This window comes from Prinia subflava, chromosome 4 (assembly GCF_021018805.1).
Source record: "Prinia subflava isolate CZ2003 ecotype Zambia chromosome 4, Cam_Psub_1.2, whole genome shotgun sequence".
NCBI lineage: Eukaryota > Metazoa > Chordata > Aves > Passeriformes > Cisticolidae > Prinia > Prinia subflava.
This window is the reverse complement of record NC_086250.1, coordinates 34020824-34039472: the sequence shown is the minus strand read 5'-3', so window position 1 is coordinate 34039472 and position 18649 is coordinate 34020824. Positions and strand designations below refer to the sequence as shown.

The 18649-nt window shown below is 35.4% G+C and overlaps 1 protein-coding gene across 2 annotated transcripts in view; it reads right to left on the bottom strand.

Moving 5' to 3' along the window:
• The window catches only part of PPFIA2 (PTPRF interacting protein alpha 2), a 205659-nt gene that overhangs the window by 70442 nt on the left and 116568 nt on the right, over nt 1–18649 (bottom strand). For both annotated transcript variants that reach the window (XM_063396404.1, XM_063396405.1), the window contains one exon: nt 7925–8041. In XM_063396404.1, the coding sequence (XP_063252474.1) occupies nt 7925–8041 (117 nt within the window). The remainder of the gene's footprint in view (nt 1–7924; nt 8042–18649) is intronic.

Here is an 18649-nt window from a genome sequence, read left to right as displayed (position 1 = left end):
CTTCTCTCCCATACAAAAATAGCTTGAACAAGAATGTGAAAATATACTATGTCAGTAGAAGCAAAAGGCATTTTGTAGATGATGATTCAAATCCATTTTCTGAATTAGTGAAAGGAGCAGGAACCACCCTTTCTCCAGAGAAATTTCCTATGGAATAAGCTGGAAAGGCAGAACTGCAGCATCTTCTCTATTATCAATTTTATGAATAACGTCCATGTTTGATTCTTTTTCTTGTTCTTTCTCTGGCTGAATTTTTTTTATCTGGTTGAATTTTTTTGTTTTCTGGTATTCAAGGTGCTTCTTGTTGATGCTGTGAATCCATTGCAACACATTGCAATTAATAAATAAATTACAATGTTGCTGCTGTATATTAATTACAATCCTTTGCAAATAGACTATTAGTCAAATGTTTGAAACAATGTAATCGAATAGATCTCTGCTAATTATTACCTGAAACACTAGAAGAAAGCTTTTCAGAAAACCCTACTCCTAAAAAGTTTCAAAATAGACATTCTTAACTATCATATTCCTATACCACCCCAAATCTCCCCAAAATTGAAGAAATAGTATCAAATTCATTGGGGTGGTGGGAAAAAAAAAGTACTGGAAGTAATCTGAAACAATTAGGAAATTTTTAATAAAGGAATGCTAAAGAAATCTTTCTAACTGGTCAAAACATTCTAGCAGGGAAAACAAAAATGTACACAGTTCCTAGATCCCTAGATCTGTCTTAGAAGTTAATCATCCAGATGAAGTATTCAACAAATATCATGATGCTGTCTGTAAAAGGTGGTCATGAAAAAGCTACATATGGACACACTCCTTACAATTACTGCACATGAAAGAATCTAAGATCAATGGCTATTTTTCCTCGAAAAAAGAAACCTGGCTAATAGCTCCCATGCTTCAATGCTTTGAGGGTTTTTTGCTAACTGGTTTACCCAATACCCAACAGTCCATCTGTTCCTATCACATTTACTTGTTTAGACTTCAGTGCTGCAGAAGGCGTCATCGCGTATCTCCCCCTCACCGTCGTTGCCCTCTCCAGGCATGGCAGGTACCCACAGCTGCGGTGTGCTGTGCTCACCTGCTGCACACACGGGAGGGCCTCGGGCTCTGTCCTGCCCCTCCCCACAAGTTTCTCAGCCACATGAGAAATCTGGCTGGCATCGGACTGAAAGGCTCAAGAGAAGCTTCAGAGCTTGTTTGTTCTTACCTAGCCCTTTTCTTGGGCAAGGAGAGAGCAAACAAAGGTATATGAGCAATGACATCTCTGCCCAGCAATGCAGCACTTGCATTCCTCCTCTCCTGGGAAGAGTGAGGGGAAAAAGCAACAGCAAGAGGATGCCTATTGTGAGTTTTTGTAAGCTGGGACTTTTTTTCTTTTTTTTTCTGTTATATCACCATATCACCACACTAGATAAATAACTGATATAACATAAAAAGCAAGGTAGTTATTATGGGTTTAAAATATACTCTTCCTTCATAAAGGAAGCCTTTAAACTGACCCAAATATAGTTAAACAAGATAGGAGGAGAAACAGAAAGGATGGAATAATCACCAAGTAAATCTGATGATGGTGATGGTATTAACTACAACAAGTGACACTGCAGAGACAGGAATGAGGGGAGAATAGGGATTAAACAAGAAATATTTGAGGGGAAAAGTAACATCTTAATTTCCTAAAGTCTATGGAGATGGAGGAGGAAAGTAAATGTTCCCTACCACCGAACAGTATGAAAAGGAAAATAACATCCCTGGAACATGGTTTTCTTTCTTTCAAGATCCAAAAAGCACAGCAGTAAGACAATCTGCTGCTCACATAGGAATGTCAGCAGGGAGAAGGACAGCAAATTGGAGCATTACAAATAACTTATTACATAAATCCCCCCTATACTGCTGCTTCTCTCTAATGAGATAATAAAAGCAAAAGCAGCTGCAGGTTTCTAGAAGAACCATGGTAAAAAGAACAACATGAGAAATTGTGAAGTGAGGCTAATCTTACTTTATTTGTAGTCTCTGTTAATCTAATTCACATTGCTCTTTCAATTAAACCCTAGCAAAATTACACTGGAGGCAAACTAACTAGAGTTACACCTAAGGTAAAATAATAATAATAATAATAATAATAATAATAATAATAATAATAATAATAATAATAATAATAATAATAAAGCAGTAGGGACACCAGTCTACAGAATTTTGCAAAAGAAATGGTAAAATTGTCCCAGGTTATACAGCAAATTATTTTCCATTTTATTTTTTAAGAAGAATTTATGTTCAACTACATATGTGGTAAAATGTACATGAAAACCTAATTTTTTATAAAGCAAATCCTAAGAACAGTAAAAAAGTACCTCCAGGTGATACTTTCTCTCTAGCTGTAACATATTTGACACAAAATATTTGATCTAAATACTATCCACCCATAATTAATTATGGATTTTGTGCTAGACTTTAACCTCAAGGAGTGGTGAGAAGGAAAACAATAACATCTCACGGGATTATTTCTGAACAACCTGCAGCAGAGACAGGACTCCTTTAAGTGACAGAACTCCTCATTTGTGCCTCTTAGTTTGGGTAGTACGAGCACAGGTGGTTCACAGGATGTCCATATGCACAAGCATTTCCATGTTAGAGAACTAAATTAAACTCTGTCTAACCACAAGGTACCTTTGAATAATTGAAAGTAATCTAAAAATTCAGAAGTCTGGTCTTCAAGAATCCCAAGAAGAAACAAGTATTTTTATGGTATAAGCATTGGGTTGTGTGGTTGGGGTTTTCGTGTGTATGTGTATCCTCCCTTTTTATTTGTGGGGTTTTTTTTAAACCCTAAAATTGCATTCCTTATGTCTACTGTTTACTAGGACACTCTCTAGATGGGGAGTAACACTAATTGACACTTCTTTTTTAAAAGACTATTGGCAAGTTTATTGCACTATAAATCCCCATTGCACCATGGTCCTCACACGGAATATTGGAAAATTTTGTCAATAATCCCAGAGGAAAAAAAAAGATTATTTTGAGCTCTATAATGATGGAGATGCTCCTTTCAACTTAGAAAATCTGGTCATGAAGGCCACATCATCAGGCAAGAGACAGAAATACAGTTTACTTCACAGATCAAATAAACTTATCTGAATTCCCCAGTATAGGAATATCAAAAATTAAATAAAATAACCACCAAGCTAAATTATACACATTCATTTACTTTCATGAAAGCAAGAGTAAAAATCAGTGCTGCAAACAGTAATACTGATGCTGTTGGAGATGTAAGAATAAGTAAGTTACCACAGGATGCTTTTTACTATAGTGTAGAGTTCTTCCCCCCCATTCCATTCAAACACAAAACATTCAGAAGAAACTGATACTAACAGAGACACATTGCTATGCCATGACCAAACCCAAAGGACGACTAAACAAGCAATAGCAGCATCATCCATATAACCAGCACACAAACTGGAGTGTGTAAAGCTATGCCAAAACTAGTAGCATTAAATTTAAGCTGTCAAAGTAATTTCTAAGTGGTTGATTGCCTCTGTGTTTGAAAATCCTTCCACTTCTCTAGGTTGTTTCACACATTTTGGGTCGTGTCAGGCAGTAATCTGATCAACCTCTTCAATTACTCTAAATTGTCTCCAACCTCTAATCAGGTATCAAATGCAATATTCTCTCAACTGAATTTTTTCTTCCCTACCCCACTACTGATGTAAAAATGGCTACCTTCTCTAGCACTTTTCTCTCTAAACTTCCTCACTTTCTTGCTCTTTCTACTGAGCCATCAAAAGATTCCTAGTTTTGTTACTAATTTAAAGATTTTGAATGTCTGTTACCTGATCAGCTTTCAGCTCTTATTCATCTTTCTGATGCCTGTGATCATCTGTCCCACTTTAGTCCTTTTGCAAAATGAGGGGAGGGTGTTCACTTGATGGGTGGCTTTTTTTCTTGTTTGCTTTCAAAATGCCTGCCAAATGTTTCTCTTCTATATTATTAGAAAACTTTCTCAGCTCTCACAGACAGAAATCAGTTACTGCTCCTTTACTGTGAGCGCTATCCAGCTGTTCAAACCAAACTGTACACACAAACTCAATTCTCATTTGCCTTGACTAACACCTTTTTCTTAGTAGCCTCCCCATTGTACCATTAGAAATTATGTCCTGGCAGCTCCTTGCACTGAATCATCCAGCAAAGGTCAGTCAGCCTTGCTGACAGCAATGCTGTCAGCTATTACAGTACTTGAAATGTGAAATGCCCCTGCAAAATTCCCCCTTTAAAGCTGTTTTAACAGGCTTAATATGTAGTAGCATATAAGAATTTCTACTAGGTTAAAAGGAAAAGAAACTTGTATGAATGAAAAGCACAGTAATTTATATGAAAAAAGCAAAGAACTGATTTCTTGACTAAGATCCAAGCCTATTGATCTATCATTTAAACTTTTAAACTGTGCATAAGTAATGCAGCTGTTTATGCTATAGTGTGGGGCACTAAGTATTCACAGTCACACAGCCATACTAAACTATTAAGGAGAACAGTACTTCCAAAATATTTGCCTAGACTCTTTATGAAAGAACACAGCATACTGTCCTTAGATTCACAAAGGCTTCTATCCCCAGCTGCAGCTTTTGTCCACGTTTCCTTTCACTCAGTACTCCTCACCTCCCCAGGTGTGTCAAGCCATCAACCTTCATTAAGTCTCCCTCAGCACACAATTCTTAAATTAGCTTTATCAATATTAATCCAGAAGGAAATTATTAGAAAACCAGAAAGATACCTGCACTGCTTGTAAAGAAACTCATCCTCTGCTTGTCAAATGTATTTTGTATTTTTCCTGTAATGCAGAATGTATGTGCTTTTGGGCAAGAATCACAGCTCCCAACAAATTTTATACATCACATTTATACATACGTCCTTCCTCTACTCCTTTCTCTGCCATTTCACTACACTGCCAATTGAAAGGAAAGATTTTTTTATTTATTCATTCAAAACAAAGGAGTGTATGTGATATAAACCTTTTCCAGTAAAAACTGAACCTGGAAGTTTTCTGCAGTTTTCTATTACTCATAGAAAAACATGCATCACAAAATCCAAAAATAATCAAGTCCAAAAATCAGAACAGATTCTGATGATTGCTCTGAAAGACATTTGCTACTTTTATTAACAGTATTTGATTTGCACTATGAACATTTTAGCCCACTATGTTTGCCTTGGCAAAACACCTTTTACTCCTACAGGATAGAGTGACTACAATTTTTGTCAATGTTTTTACTGATTTTTGTATTTGTAACTGCTGATTTAACTTTGAACATTTGATTTAATTATTGTAATGTGTTAGTGTTATGACTAGGAAGAAAAAACCCCATGATTCTTAAATAAGCTAAATGTGACAGACTGAGGTTTATTACAAAGCAAAATAGACCAAGCTGTTTAGTTCTTACAAAAAGTAATTACATACAGCTCTGAATTCCTCATAAAATGGAACAGCTGGTCCTCATTGCACCAGAAATATCAGGCTCTTTCACCTATCCTGGTACATCTATCTACTTCCATTTCTGGTATTGTTCTGAAAGGAATTACCAATTTCTGTCAGTAAAACTGCCCTTTCCATAGGTAAGACCAGTATGCTTCCAAGGACAAGCACCCTGATTTACACTTTGCTTAAATACTTAGCCTTTGTGCCTTCAGTGTGACAGAAATCCATGCTGAAGTGGATTTGTCAAGCAGGAAACTTTTTGATACATCCATGGCATCTTTGAGGATAAAAACAGTCGTTCCTCAGGCTAATTAATCTCTGATAAAACTCCATTAACTTCAGCAGAATTATTCCAATGATTTTTTTTTTATATATTTGAATTAAAATACATGGAACAGAATTTAGGAATATTCTCCATTATGAGAAAGAAAAAACCAATATACTATTGCAACTGAAAGGGATACCGTAATGATGGACATTTAAGGTGTACAACATGAGAAGAGCTCCTATTTTTCAAAGCGACTTTTATGCTTCCTAATTTGCATATGATCATTTTTAAAAATACTGTTTTACTGAATAATTCAACTTTCATGGTTCTTGAGGAAGTTGAAATAAATTCCAGTAGGAAATAATGAGTTTATCTGAAAACAAACTCCTAATTCACAGTATCTTGTTTTTTGGCTGTTCAGTCCCACCATTGCAGCATCCCTTGTTGCTTCCCTAGATTTCCCTGTGCACCTTTTGCACGGGGAATTCTCTCTTTCCTTGCTTTCTCTTGTGGGGAAATTAGGCAATTGTACCTAGAGATTAAGTGAAGGATCTGAGTGGCAGCAAGTGGTCACAGATCTAAGCAGGAGAATATCTGATAGCAGAAATAGTTGCATCTTAATTCCCACAGCAGGTGATCTTTGTCAGGTGTTCTTTGAAACCACTTTTCAAAGTCCTTTAAAGGTCTTCTCTTTGTGCAAGTTCCTATGTTTGCAAGTTTCTATATTTGCTAGCTTTTCTCTTCCCTAAATAATAAGGAATTGATGATGCCACCAAGGTAAATGTAGAAAGGTAGAGCACAGCCAGTGCAGAGGATGTGAATTAGAGTGCACTGGTTGATCTGGTGTCAATGATGAATAACATTATAAGTCTCCTCTGAACTCCCTCTCCAGTATGCTTTCATTATCATAAGGAGCAAAATCTAGTAAGAAGAAACCTTAATTTCAGCTTAACCCGACCAACCTAAATTGTTTTTAGTAAACGCATAGAAATATTCTGGACATAACATTCTAGAAATATTCAATTTAAAAAATATGATAATAATAATATATTATGTTGGATTTCATTGCTCTCATTAGTGTTTCAATATGCAGATTTCTTAAAGGATGGATAGTCCTATTTCCACTTAGTTCTGCTTGTGAGCAATGAACCCAATGGCTCAAATCAGAAGACATGGCTTGCAAAGAAAGTGGGAAATCAGAGATTTTCAGCTAAACAGTGTTGTATTTAAAAGCACAACTGAGTGGGATGAACACTATCAAAATTTCACAGATGTGTCTGTGAGTAAGAACTTGCAAATACTGTAACTGAACAGTATTTGTTTACTGAGTGTTTCTCAACCATATAGATTACTCAAAGGAAAATACATATAAACTGCAAAATGTGTAAAATTAATGGCTGCACTGCAAGTGCCCCATTGTAAATTGACAGTTATTTTTTCTAAGTATGATTTATGCCACTGTTCATCATATGGCATTACACAAAAATGTACAATTAGAGATCCAAGCAGCAGCTCTCCTCATTTCAGCTGCCAAAATGTTATGTTATGCTATAATTTTAATTTAATAATTCTAAAGCAAGAGAGGAAGATGCTCAACTTGGTTTTTATCAATGTGGAAATCTAAGACTAAGGAGAAAACCTATTTTCTAAATCAATCTCTACATTTTGTTGTCTTTCAGCATTAAGCAGCAAATACTTGGCCTGAATTCTATATACCTATTTCCTACTGAAGGACTGTTAAGTAAGTAGCTTCTCTCTATACAAGCATGGACAAGAATTTGAAGAACAACTTTTTTTTCTAGTTTTTAGATCTCTGTTATCCCCTTGGGGTCTCTTTTTGTTTGCATATACAACCTTCCACATATCCACGCCACTACACCTTGCTCTTCTGTATGCTATGTACAAAGGATCACTCAGCAGCACATAGTACACGTAATTGTAGCATTATGCAAAAAATTCCAGGAAAAGTTTGTTATAAGCTGTGGATCTAACTCAATACCCTATCAAAGAGTAAGGACCTGCCCATTTATAATTTGTTTTCCATTTAAACAAGCTCATTTTTTGCATTTCAGTAGGCAGACAATTCTGTAAATGGACATCCCATAAAATATTCATATTACTAAAATCTAAGGCCTGATTATTTATCACACAGATTGTTAGATTTAATGACAACTGACATTTTATACCTTTTCATGAACCTTTTGCCCTGGCTCCATTCCTTCAATATGCTCTGATTCAGCAGACCCTTCCCCAGCTGCCATTTTCCTTTGAATGTGTGCATTCTGTTCACGCAAAGCTACGATCTGCAAAAGAAAAAAAAAGTGGTAAATATATATAAGAAACCAGAAAAACACTGAGCAGGCAAATTTTTAAAATCTATTAACAATTCAATCTTATGTTGGCCATTTGTAGTATTTATAAAATTAGGTCATTATATGCAGAGAGGTTTAAAAACCAAACGTACTAATGATATCTTTAGGCCATTAAAGATGCAAAGGAGCAAATGCCATGGTAGTCAACACTGTCTTGTCTTCTATCCTGATTTTGTGGTAGGACACTTTTTTTTAGGTTGAAAGATGAAACAGCAGTTAGCCATTAATTTTTTTAACACTGTGAGAACAGGACTTACTCTTTTGTATAGAATTCGATGAATGCCAAACTTGTGCTACAGGAAAACAGTACCAAGAGGCTATGAATCAAACCCAAGTGATGTAAAACAAAGTGCTAGTTTTCTGTCAGCCTCCCATCTGTTAGTAACAGCAACATGTGTTTTACATGGTTTTGTTAAGAAAAGCATGTACGTTAACACCCTCTACTATTCACTGTTTTAGCACATACACAAGTAGGTTTATTGTATTTAAAATGTTGGTTATTTATTGGTAATGCAACTAAAATTCCAATGTAGCTACTGGAAAATAGGCTGCTTTCTCTCTGGCTTTGTGGCTTACTCTCAGGCAATACACAGCACAGAAAGATTTAGGTTCTAATGTTTTGTTACATTGTATACTATGATAAGCTGGAAGATCTGGCTAATGTGAAAAATTTATTTTGTTAAATTGCACAGTTAGATATCTCTCTTTTGTTCTGCTTTTATGAGCACATACAGTAAATTATTTACCTGATTAATAATTATGTATTAAACGGAGTAGAACACTGGTAGGATGCATAGATGCCATTTTTGGAAAGCTGGTGTAAGTTTAAAGGCTTCTGTTACCATATTTTGTCTGCATAGGTCCTGAGTCAGAAACACCCTAAAAGACTGTCCTAGAATACAAAAGCATGGGGTAGGAGGGAGAATTTTAGGTAGTACTACCTGGTAAGGGTGTGCAGCAGCCAAGATTTTGTGAAACGTTTATTAAACTAAATTAAAATAAATTTAGTTCTAATTGACATCAAGATAAACTTACTTTGATGTGAATAATTTAATTTTAATTTGAACCTTTTTTAAAATGTGTTTAAGTTTATTTAAGTGCTTATTGTAAAGACTATTTGAATGGCTCTGACCAACATTTGAGATGTAAGAGCACCACTTTAAACAATTCTTCCTTAATATAAATGTTGAAAATTGTTGTAATATGAGATTCTAATCAGCAAGCTGATTCATTGCTCACTAAAAATTCCAAGTTACAGCCCCTGTAGAAGTCATATATTTCCACTAATTTCAGTGCCAAAACCAAGACTTGAAGGTCTTGGTACTTTCATCCAAGCAATTATAGGAAACTACAAGAGTGGGAATTAAAACTGTCTGAGACAATCTGTGTCTTTAGGGGTTGTACAAATACACTGAATTTTAAAACATTTTGCTTAAGTAAGAGAATTACATCTGTGTCAAATAACAGAAAAAGGACTGGTATCTCATTAGCATAGTCTTGCTTTTTACATAATCAGTAATTTAATATTTGTGGTTTGTTTTCTGAGCAGCTTCATTCACTTCTTTTTCTTTATGGTTCAAATATCTCTCAAATTAAAACTCCTGAAATTATTGCTTCCACCAAACCAAATTAGCCATCAATTTGTGCTAAAAGATACTTTCAAGTAGATTAAGTGAGATACTTCAGCACACATAAAATTCTGATTGATGTAGAGCAACTACACATAACATGGAAAATAAAGTAAAATCATGGGATATATTAATTGACAGGCAACAATATATCCGGATTTTTCATATGATAATCTTTTGTCGATCCATTAAAAAGCAGACATCATTGTGCCTTCATTTTGAATTACCATCTGTATCTACACAAATCCTTAACAGCCCCTTAGCTGAATAAAAATACTCTTCGAACACTAGTGCAGAATGTTGTCATTTTATCACATATTTGAAAGAGTTTGATTTTTCTTAGCCTCTATGGGTCTTTATGTACCACCACTTTCCAAGTAAGTAAATGAGTAAGAAAAAAATTAATCGTCTCTTTTAGACGACAGGTAAATAAAATGCAACACTGTGTATCACTATTTGGAGGGATTTTCTTGATTTTTTTAATGTTTGGGAACAATCACTGTGTCAAAAATCCATCATTGTTAAACATTAAGGTTTCAATGATTTTATTACTGTAATGAATGCAGAACAAATATATACATGAACAATAAAGAGTTTGAAGTCTGGCACTATTGCAGAAGTTTCAGCTCTTGGGTAGACATCAGATCTAAACTGTGAAGAACCACACAGGTAAATTATTTTCATTCTTGTTTTACTCTTAATTTAATTAAGGTAATAAGGCAGAACTAGTGCTTCTAAAGAAGCATGGAAATTCTTCACTGTCATAAAAATAAAAATAAATTTTTGCTCTTTACTTTGTTGAAACAAATGTTTTAATTGCTATTGTACACCTTTTATTACTTACTTTTTTTCTGATTTAACTTTCAGTAATGTGCAATTTTTTTGCAAATGTGCTCATTCAATCACTGAACCACATGTGTGACTTTTTAAACAGGTTGCCAAAACATGGAAGAAGGGTTGATGATCTGGGTGAAGACACAGATGACTAAATTTTTCCTAGGCAGACTCCAAAACCTCTTAAATTCTAAAGATCATTTCAACAGCAGGCAGCAATAATAGCAGAGATCTAGGTAAGACAATTCAGATAAATGCAGATAATTTATCTGCTCAATGCAGATAAAATTTTGTAATAATATTTTTGAGAAATGCCTACATGTTCCATTGATATCTTTATGTTTACGATATCCAGCTTAAAATATCTACGACAAAACATGTTCACAGACAGCTTTCCAAGTGCCTGCATACTATCTAACCTCTAATGTTAAATTCCTAATGTTTTCCATGCTATATCCTTTGTTTTAGAAAGTAAAAGGTGATATTCTTGAGGATGGCATCATAGCTGCTCAAAACAAACCAAAATACCCCTCACTCCCCGGCCCAAGACCTTACACAACTTCTGCCTTTCTGTCCCAACTAATAAATAATTTCAACATTCCTAAAGCCCAGCTTTTTGAATTTAAAATTTTAGTAAATACCTCCACTATACTGCCCACATAAATTCCCTCTAAATTAGCAGGATTTGTGTCCATTATCTACAGACACTATTGAATCCTGTTTTTTTAAATGAAGTTAGGATTCAGCAATTCAGACTCAAAATTTGAACTGGTCTCCATTTCCATAAATGGCCAAATCTACATAGCATGCCTATACACTTAATAGCCTGAATCCAGTTGTTAAGGGAATACTGATTTCAGATATTAAAATACAGCACAGAATAGAAGATGAATACATATGCCAGTACTGATCTGAAGAAGTACCTGACAGAGCCATACCCTTCAGCTATTGTGGTGAAAAGGACAATGTAATAAAATTTCATAATGAATAAAGATAAAATGAGACTATAAATCAGTGAGCCATAGCATAAATTCCTTCTATTTGAAAAGAGAAACAGTCTGATTACTAACCTTAGTGGGACACTAAAATATAAAGTGAAAGAAATAAAAGATTCACACAGTGGTTCAAAAACTGCAAAACTGTGAAGGGTAACTAAAAAGGAAAGGAAAAACCAGGACACAAAAAGTGGCAAAATATGAACTGGGCTTATTAGATAAAATGAAAATATAACGGAACACACAAGCTATACATGAAGATGCAGTGGATTTATTCACAGCAGAAAGTCTCTCATCAGACGCAAAATGAGGCAGGGAAAGCACTACTCTAATGTTTACTTTGAGTATATTGCAAATTAATTAATTTAAAATTATTTGAGAGGTGTGAGATCAGAATCCGTTTCTAAACATACAAAATCCTAAATGACCAGGTACCTCTGCTGCTGAAACTTGAGTGGCCATTTACCTCACTACAGTTTCAGTCTTCAGGCAATTAACTTTACTAGGAATGCTTAATATACTTCTCTATATAGTGATGGGACAATGCAGGACGCCCTTAAACAGGAGGAGGGCAGGTTTAGCTTAGATTGTAGGAAGAATTCTTTTCTTCTTCTAAGGTTCCAGTGCATCATCACTTTATGAACGGGTTGCCCAGAGAGACTGCGGACTCTCCGTCCCTGGGAATGTTCAAGGCCAGGTTGGATGAGGCTCTGAGTGACCTGGAGTAGTAGAAGGCGTTCCTGCCTGGAGCAGGGGAGTTGGAATACCTGATCCTTAAGGTCCCTTCCAACTCAAACTTTTCTATGATTCTTTTCTATAAAAGCAATGAACTTATTTTAAGCTTTTGAAAAGCTGTTTCTCATAAACTTTTCCTACCTTAAACAACTGAACTTATGTTATCTTCCAACACTGAAACAAATCTCAGTATGGTTTAGTAACATGGTCAAATGAACTGCACAGGACTGATAATTGGCTATATACACAGCATTTGAGAGAGAGAGAACAGAAGATGCTTTTCAGATGGTCATAAATGACCATTCTGATTTCATGAAGAGAACTCATAGATCCATATAAAGTCTTTTGAAACAGTAGACAAAAAGGAATCTCCATAAAGGTGACTTGAGTTTTTAAATGCTTGAGTTTTTCCATTTCCATTCAGCAATGCAAGTTCTGAGCTTTACAACCAGGTATGTTTAAAAGGGTAAATACAGAATTTGGGCTCTATTTTCACAATAGCTAGGAGTTACTATACCTATGGAACATACGGATTGTAATCAACACCAGCCATACTTCAAGGGAACAAAATGAAAAAGTCTTTTCAGACTGAAAAAAATAAGTTTGGGAGGCAGGGAATGAAGTCATCAGCCTTAACAATGCACTTTGGGCTCCCTTTGGGGGAAGAAAAGAACATTTTTTTATTTTTTTAAAACTTAGCACTTTGTATTCTCCCCATTCAATGATGTAAACCAAAAAGAATCAGTCAAATTTTCAAATAGGGTTTTTTAGCACAAATTTCACTTTTAAGCTAGACTGAGAACCTCTCAGCTAGGTTTATTTTATATTTGCCTGGAATTTCATGGTATTTTATTGCTACTTAGGGGTGAGCTTTCTAGAAACTTTACACAATTGAAAATTTCTTTAAAACCTGTCCTGACGTATCAAGAAAAATACTACTTTATTAAAATAAAAAACTGTGGTAGTTATGAGTAATACATATTTTCAACATATTTGCATAATGAATTTTCCCTTTTTGAGATTGCTGCCTTTTATTAGTATTGCTGTTTAGCTATCATTGTTATGGAGAAATACTAATCACAGTGAAATTATCCTCACGAAGGGAGCCTTGGAGATCAGACGGTAGTAGAAAGTCAGACAGTAATGAAAACAAATCTTGTATGTTTGTGGGTAGGTAGCACACTGAGCTCCAGCCCTCAGTTACACATCTTTTACAGTTTAAGTATTTACCTCCTAGGCTTCAAATTCTGTCAAAGAAAGCTAAAATGTCTTGCTTTTGCAGTTTCTGGCATGTCTTGATTGTTTCATTCTTATGATCTTGATGCTGGCACTACTCTCTGCAATCCTGCTTGCACGGTGGATGGCACTTTCAGACTCTGCTGAAGCATGCGTAATGAATGGCAACATGCAAAAACGACTGGAAATGCTCTGAATATGCAGAAGATTGCTAATTTTAAATGGAAAACATGACAATACTAACCCCATAGTCCTTTACTGTTGACGGTCTGAACTAGTGATAACTATTGACAAGGTCCTGGCTATCAGTGTTTTATTGACACGCCTGTGGAGGTCACTTGTGCTGGTGACAAGGGCTCTGTGCTCCAGGGGCACTGGACAGCTGTGGCACTCAGCAGGGCACTGACCCACTGCAGGACCTCCTGCCACCCATCTCCACCATCACTGAGCCCTGGCTCCGTCTGAACTCCAAATGCCTGGGTCAGCAGGCGTTTTTGTACTTTAAAAGTAGTAATACACAAACATTTCAGCCTGGTAATAAGGCAGTAGGGTTTATCAGTCTACTCTTTCATTATGAATTCTGGACCAAATTGTTACTGTGTTAATACCTGTCATGTGCTATTACAGGTACCTTAGAGCATGCACCATTTATTTCTGTAGCAGCACTTAGGAGCAATTTAAAGCAATGGTGCAGGTGCTATTGTCAAGAATAGTATCTGTCTAGACTTTTCACAGATTACCAGGTGCATTTCACTATGTTTTCTGCAGAAATACTTACTGAAGTAAACAAAAATATACTACTTCTAATTTGTCACAAAATTCGTATGAAATACAACATAGTCATAGAACTGTCTTTTACAGAGACTAGCATAGTAGGAAAATAGTAACAAATATCAATTACATGGTTGAATTATACTGTGTATTTGACACCTGCAGACTAATTTCTCTTGCTTTTCTTTTATTTCCTTACCAAGCTCAACAAAAGAGCAGAAAACCCATAGTTCTTTCACTACTACTCTGACAAAGACCACTATTCAAAATCTTCAGAGTTCATTGGCAGGTCTGATATCCAGCTTGCCAGAGTTGAGGATGGATTTGGCAGAGACGTTATAATGTTAATTATTTTCAACAATATACAAGTTATTGAAACATGTATACATAGTGTGCATGTATATATTCAATATTTATGATAATGTATACATAGATATTTGTACCTCTAGGCCTTTATGTAGTTGTGCTCAGTACATCAAGCATTTAATTGAAAAGCACCTCTGTTTAACATATATAATTCAGTTTGAAAAATACTGCTCAGTTTGAAAAAGTGTTTAGCTATTTGTACTGCAAATCTGTTTCCCTCTTTTGGTTGCACCAATATGGGTCCCTATGAGTAAAACCAGTCGTCCCCAAATGAAATTTTTTATTCCTTGTCTGCATACTGTCACCTAGAGATCTGAGATTGTTTAGATTTATTTTGACTGGACATGTCTGTTATGAAAACCACTATTCTGCATGTATATTCAGTTTTATCACACTCTCCTACACAGTGTATCTGTATTAAAATCACCATCTCTGCTACTGATTGTAGAAAACATGAAAATATACAACAGATAGATAGGATATGAAAAATATCCAGAAAGGAAATGAACCTTATCCTAGAACTACAATTAAAAAATATCAAAGCCATGATCTGCATGTACAAACTGAAGAAATCCCAGCTTAAGCTTCATTCCCACTCTTGAAATTGAATCTCAGTGGAGTAAGAAACAGTCTGTATTTCAAGTATTAAACCAAATGTCCCCATTTAATTTTAGTCAAGCTCTCCACACTTTTCAATAACATTCTTACTGGTAGTAATTTTTTTCCACAGTTGCCTCCGGTGAAGATCAAGGATATGGGCTTCACTGATACAAATTTTATGTATTTTCTAATTACAAAGGACATTCCTAGTATGTGGAACTTCTAAAATTATGTTTTTATCTTAGGATTATTGCAGAATGGAATCTAATATGACAGCCTTTTCTAATGTAGTGGAATGATAAATATGGTCTCCTTTTTTCCTTGTTTTTGTGTGTAACCACATATTACACGATTAAAGATGTCCAAACCACTCTTTCCAGGTGCCAAGTTAAGCAAGCAGGTTCATTTCCTCTAGATTTAACCAAGTCAAATCCTCTAAAGCCCTTCTTATAATAATTTCACCTATCACTAATGGTCCCCTCTAATATTAATGAAGATTATTTATTATTTACAAATGTTGACATTTCTTAATCCAACCAAAATATTTTTTTAATTCCAAGTAAAATTTTTTCTATATTTATTTCTATGTACAGGCATATGATGACTTGTTGTTTGTAACCCTTGCTAGTTAATATTTATTTCTATATACAGGTATATGATGAATTGTTGTTTGTAACTCTTGCTAGTTAATAGAATTATGAATTTGCAAAATACTCTTAGAGCTGCATGTGCACTGTAGGCTTGATCCACTAGGAAAACACAAATGATACATTTACTGGTTCATATGCTAATGGGAATATTGATTAATAAATATGAACCTAGTGAAGCTTAAAGTTGATTTTATTTATTGACCCATGTCATCAATTTAAATATTTTATACAAATTCAGCATGTAAGGCCTATCCATATATTAAAAATTGTTATGGAGAGTAATAAGCATACAAGACACCATGATCTTGTTATACTATTTAAAATCTCATTTGAGAGTTAGTGGAGGATCTTAACAAACCATCTAATATATAACAAATTTATAGAAAATTGAATAATCATTTCAAAGAAGCACATTGAGCAAATGTTAAAACAACACATTATTCCAGCAGATTAAAATCAAGGGATAATGGGTATGTGTTCTGTGTTTTCATCAAGATGGATCTGCAAAAAGATACTTAACGGGAAAGAACAATTTTGTCTTGCAATCCTGTATTACAAGTCTAATTCTTGCTTCTTGCAACGAAACTATCTTCATCAGCCTGAACATCTCATTTGACAAATGTCAAATGATAAATGTCAAATAACCCCAAAGCTGACGAAGACAGAAACATAAGCAGCTATGTTCTGAAACCTGAATTCATACTTCCAGTACAGGATAAAAGGGCATCCATTTCAAAGTTTATGATTTCCAAAATAACACATTAAGGAGAAATGACATAGTCTTTCTGATGTCTCATGAAAGGCATTCTGTGAATACTGTGAGAAAATTAAGCATTTGACACAGTTATTTTAATTGAAATTTTCATGGATATACTTTGTACATTTACTAGTGACCTCTGCAATGCATGTCAGCTAAGCACACCTTTACCTATGCACTATATTCTTTAGGAATTCAGTATGTTTAAAGTAAGGCATTTGTTAATGAAACCTTATGAAATCAGGTCTGGTGAGAGCTGCATTCCATTGATTTGTTAAGCTCCCTAAACAGATTGCCAAACAGATGACATTAAATCCAAACTGAAATTATCCTGATGTCTAATCTCACACTGACTATGAACAATCCTAAACTAACCTTTTAGAAGTAACCTTCCAATTCCATTAATCTCCTGGAATTTTCAGGTGTATTGGCAAACAGTTGTGAAATATGCTCAACCACACATCTGGCTCATGTGATCCCTGTGTTTTTTCAGCTTGTATTTCTTTGGCTGCCATGCCATTTCCTCTTTCTGTTTTTTCTGCTTGGGGTGAGGAATGTGTGGTAAATTAGAAATCCACAAAATCTGTGCTGGAAACTCAGAGCTTTCCTATTTTGCAATTCCCTGGAATTAAGTAAAAGAGATCTATTTATCAGTCTCTGAGACATCTTCTTCAGCTTCACAGAGCACTGTCATATACTGATATGTTTGTTTGCTGTTGTGCAGAAATGTCAGGCATGCTCTGTGATCCCTCTTTACTGATTAATTTAAAACACTGTATAGACCCCCAAAATAACTCAAATATCTCAACCTCATGAGATCAGAAAACTGTCCGTATGTGCTGATTTATTGCAGAGTGGTTGTGTTTTTTGATGATGAATACTGTCCTACAGTTATTTAGCTGCAGGACCTCATGGAGAGCACTGTCCCTTCCTGCCTGCCTGCAGCCCCAGCCTCTCTTCCATTAGGGATCCAGGCATGGAGCTGGGGTGAGGGGACGGGTACCTGGTGTTTAACTCCCACGCATGGAGTTACAGCACAATGAGTGTGACAGGATTGATACAGCGTACCAGGATTTGTGCAGAGTCCCAGAACAACAATCCTGTGGCAGAATGTGCACCTGAATAGATGCCACTACAGCCGTCAGCTGCCAACAGTCAAGTTATGCAATTTAGCCAAGTCTATCTATCAATACTAATGAACCCATTAAGTACTGGATTGCATTCTACTTCTGCTGTAGAAACAAGTAGCCAGTCAGCCCAGCTGAACTAATCTCTATGCTTTCAAGAGCAAGAACATTCAAAGAGGATCAGATGAGCCTGAGTCCTATGAGACACTTTACTGAGCTCCTGTGGCAGTAAAAACAGTAATTGTTGCTCACCACATCTATTGCACAGGTCACAGTGCCACCTGGGTGTTACAGTCATGCTGTCCAACCAACAGCTCTGAGCAATGGACACCATGAGACAAATTTATACTGTTCAGTGCTACAGAGCAGGAACCATGTTTCAGTATTTTTCCCCATAAAATGGCATCCTTCACCTTTACTGGAGCTCTTGGGATCGTTGTAATGCAGTAATGACCATAGTAACAATGTGCAATAACAGCACTTCAGTGTGAAAGTCAAAACAGAATATATTACCACTAAAGAAATTATTATATATTTATAGTTCTGCAGCAATCTAAATTGTAATAAAGTTTTGGCCACAGTTTTTAATGCATAGAAAAATGCAATTTCCCCACAGGTCAAAGTCTGAAGACTTAGGCCACAAGTATTAAAAAAATGAGAATATAATATATAAAGAGTAGTATGAGTATTTGTAATATTAGAATTGCAGCTAGATTTCTTATTTTTACAATACAGTAGTGGCACGTAGTTTGTTCTCACAATGAGCAATCTATAAAACAAATGCCTTTGAAGCACAGACACAGACACAAACATGAAAGAATATACTGGAATAGCTTTATG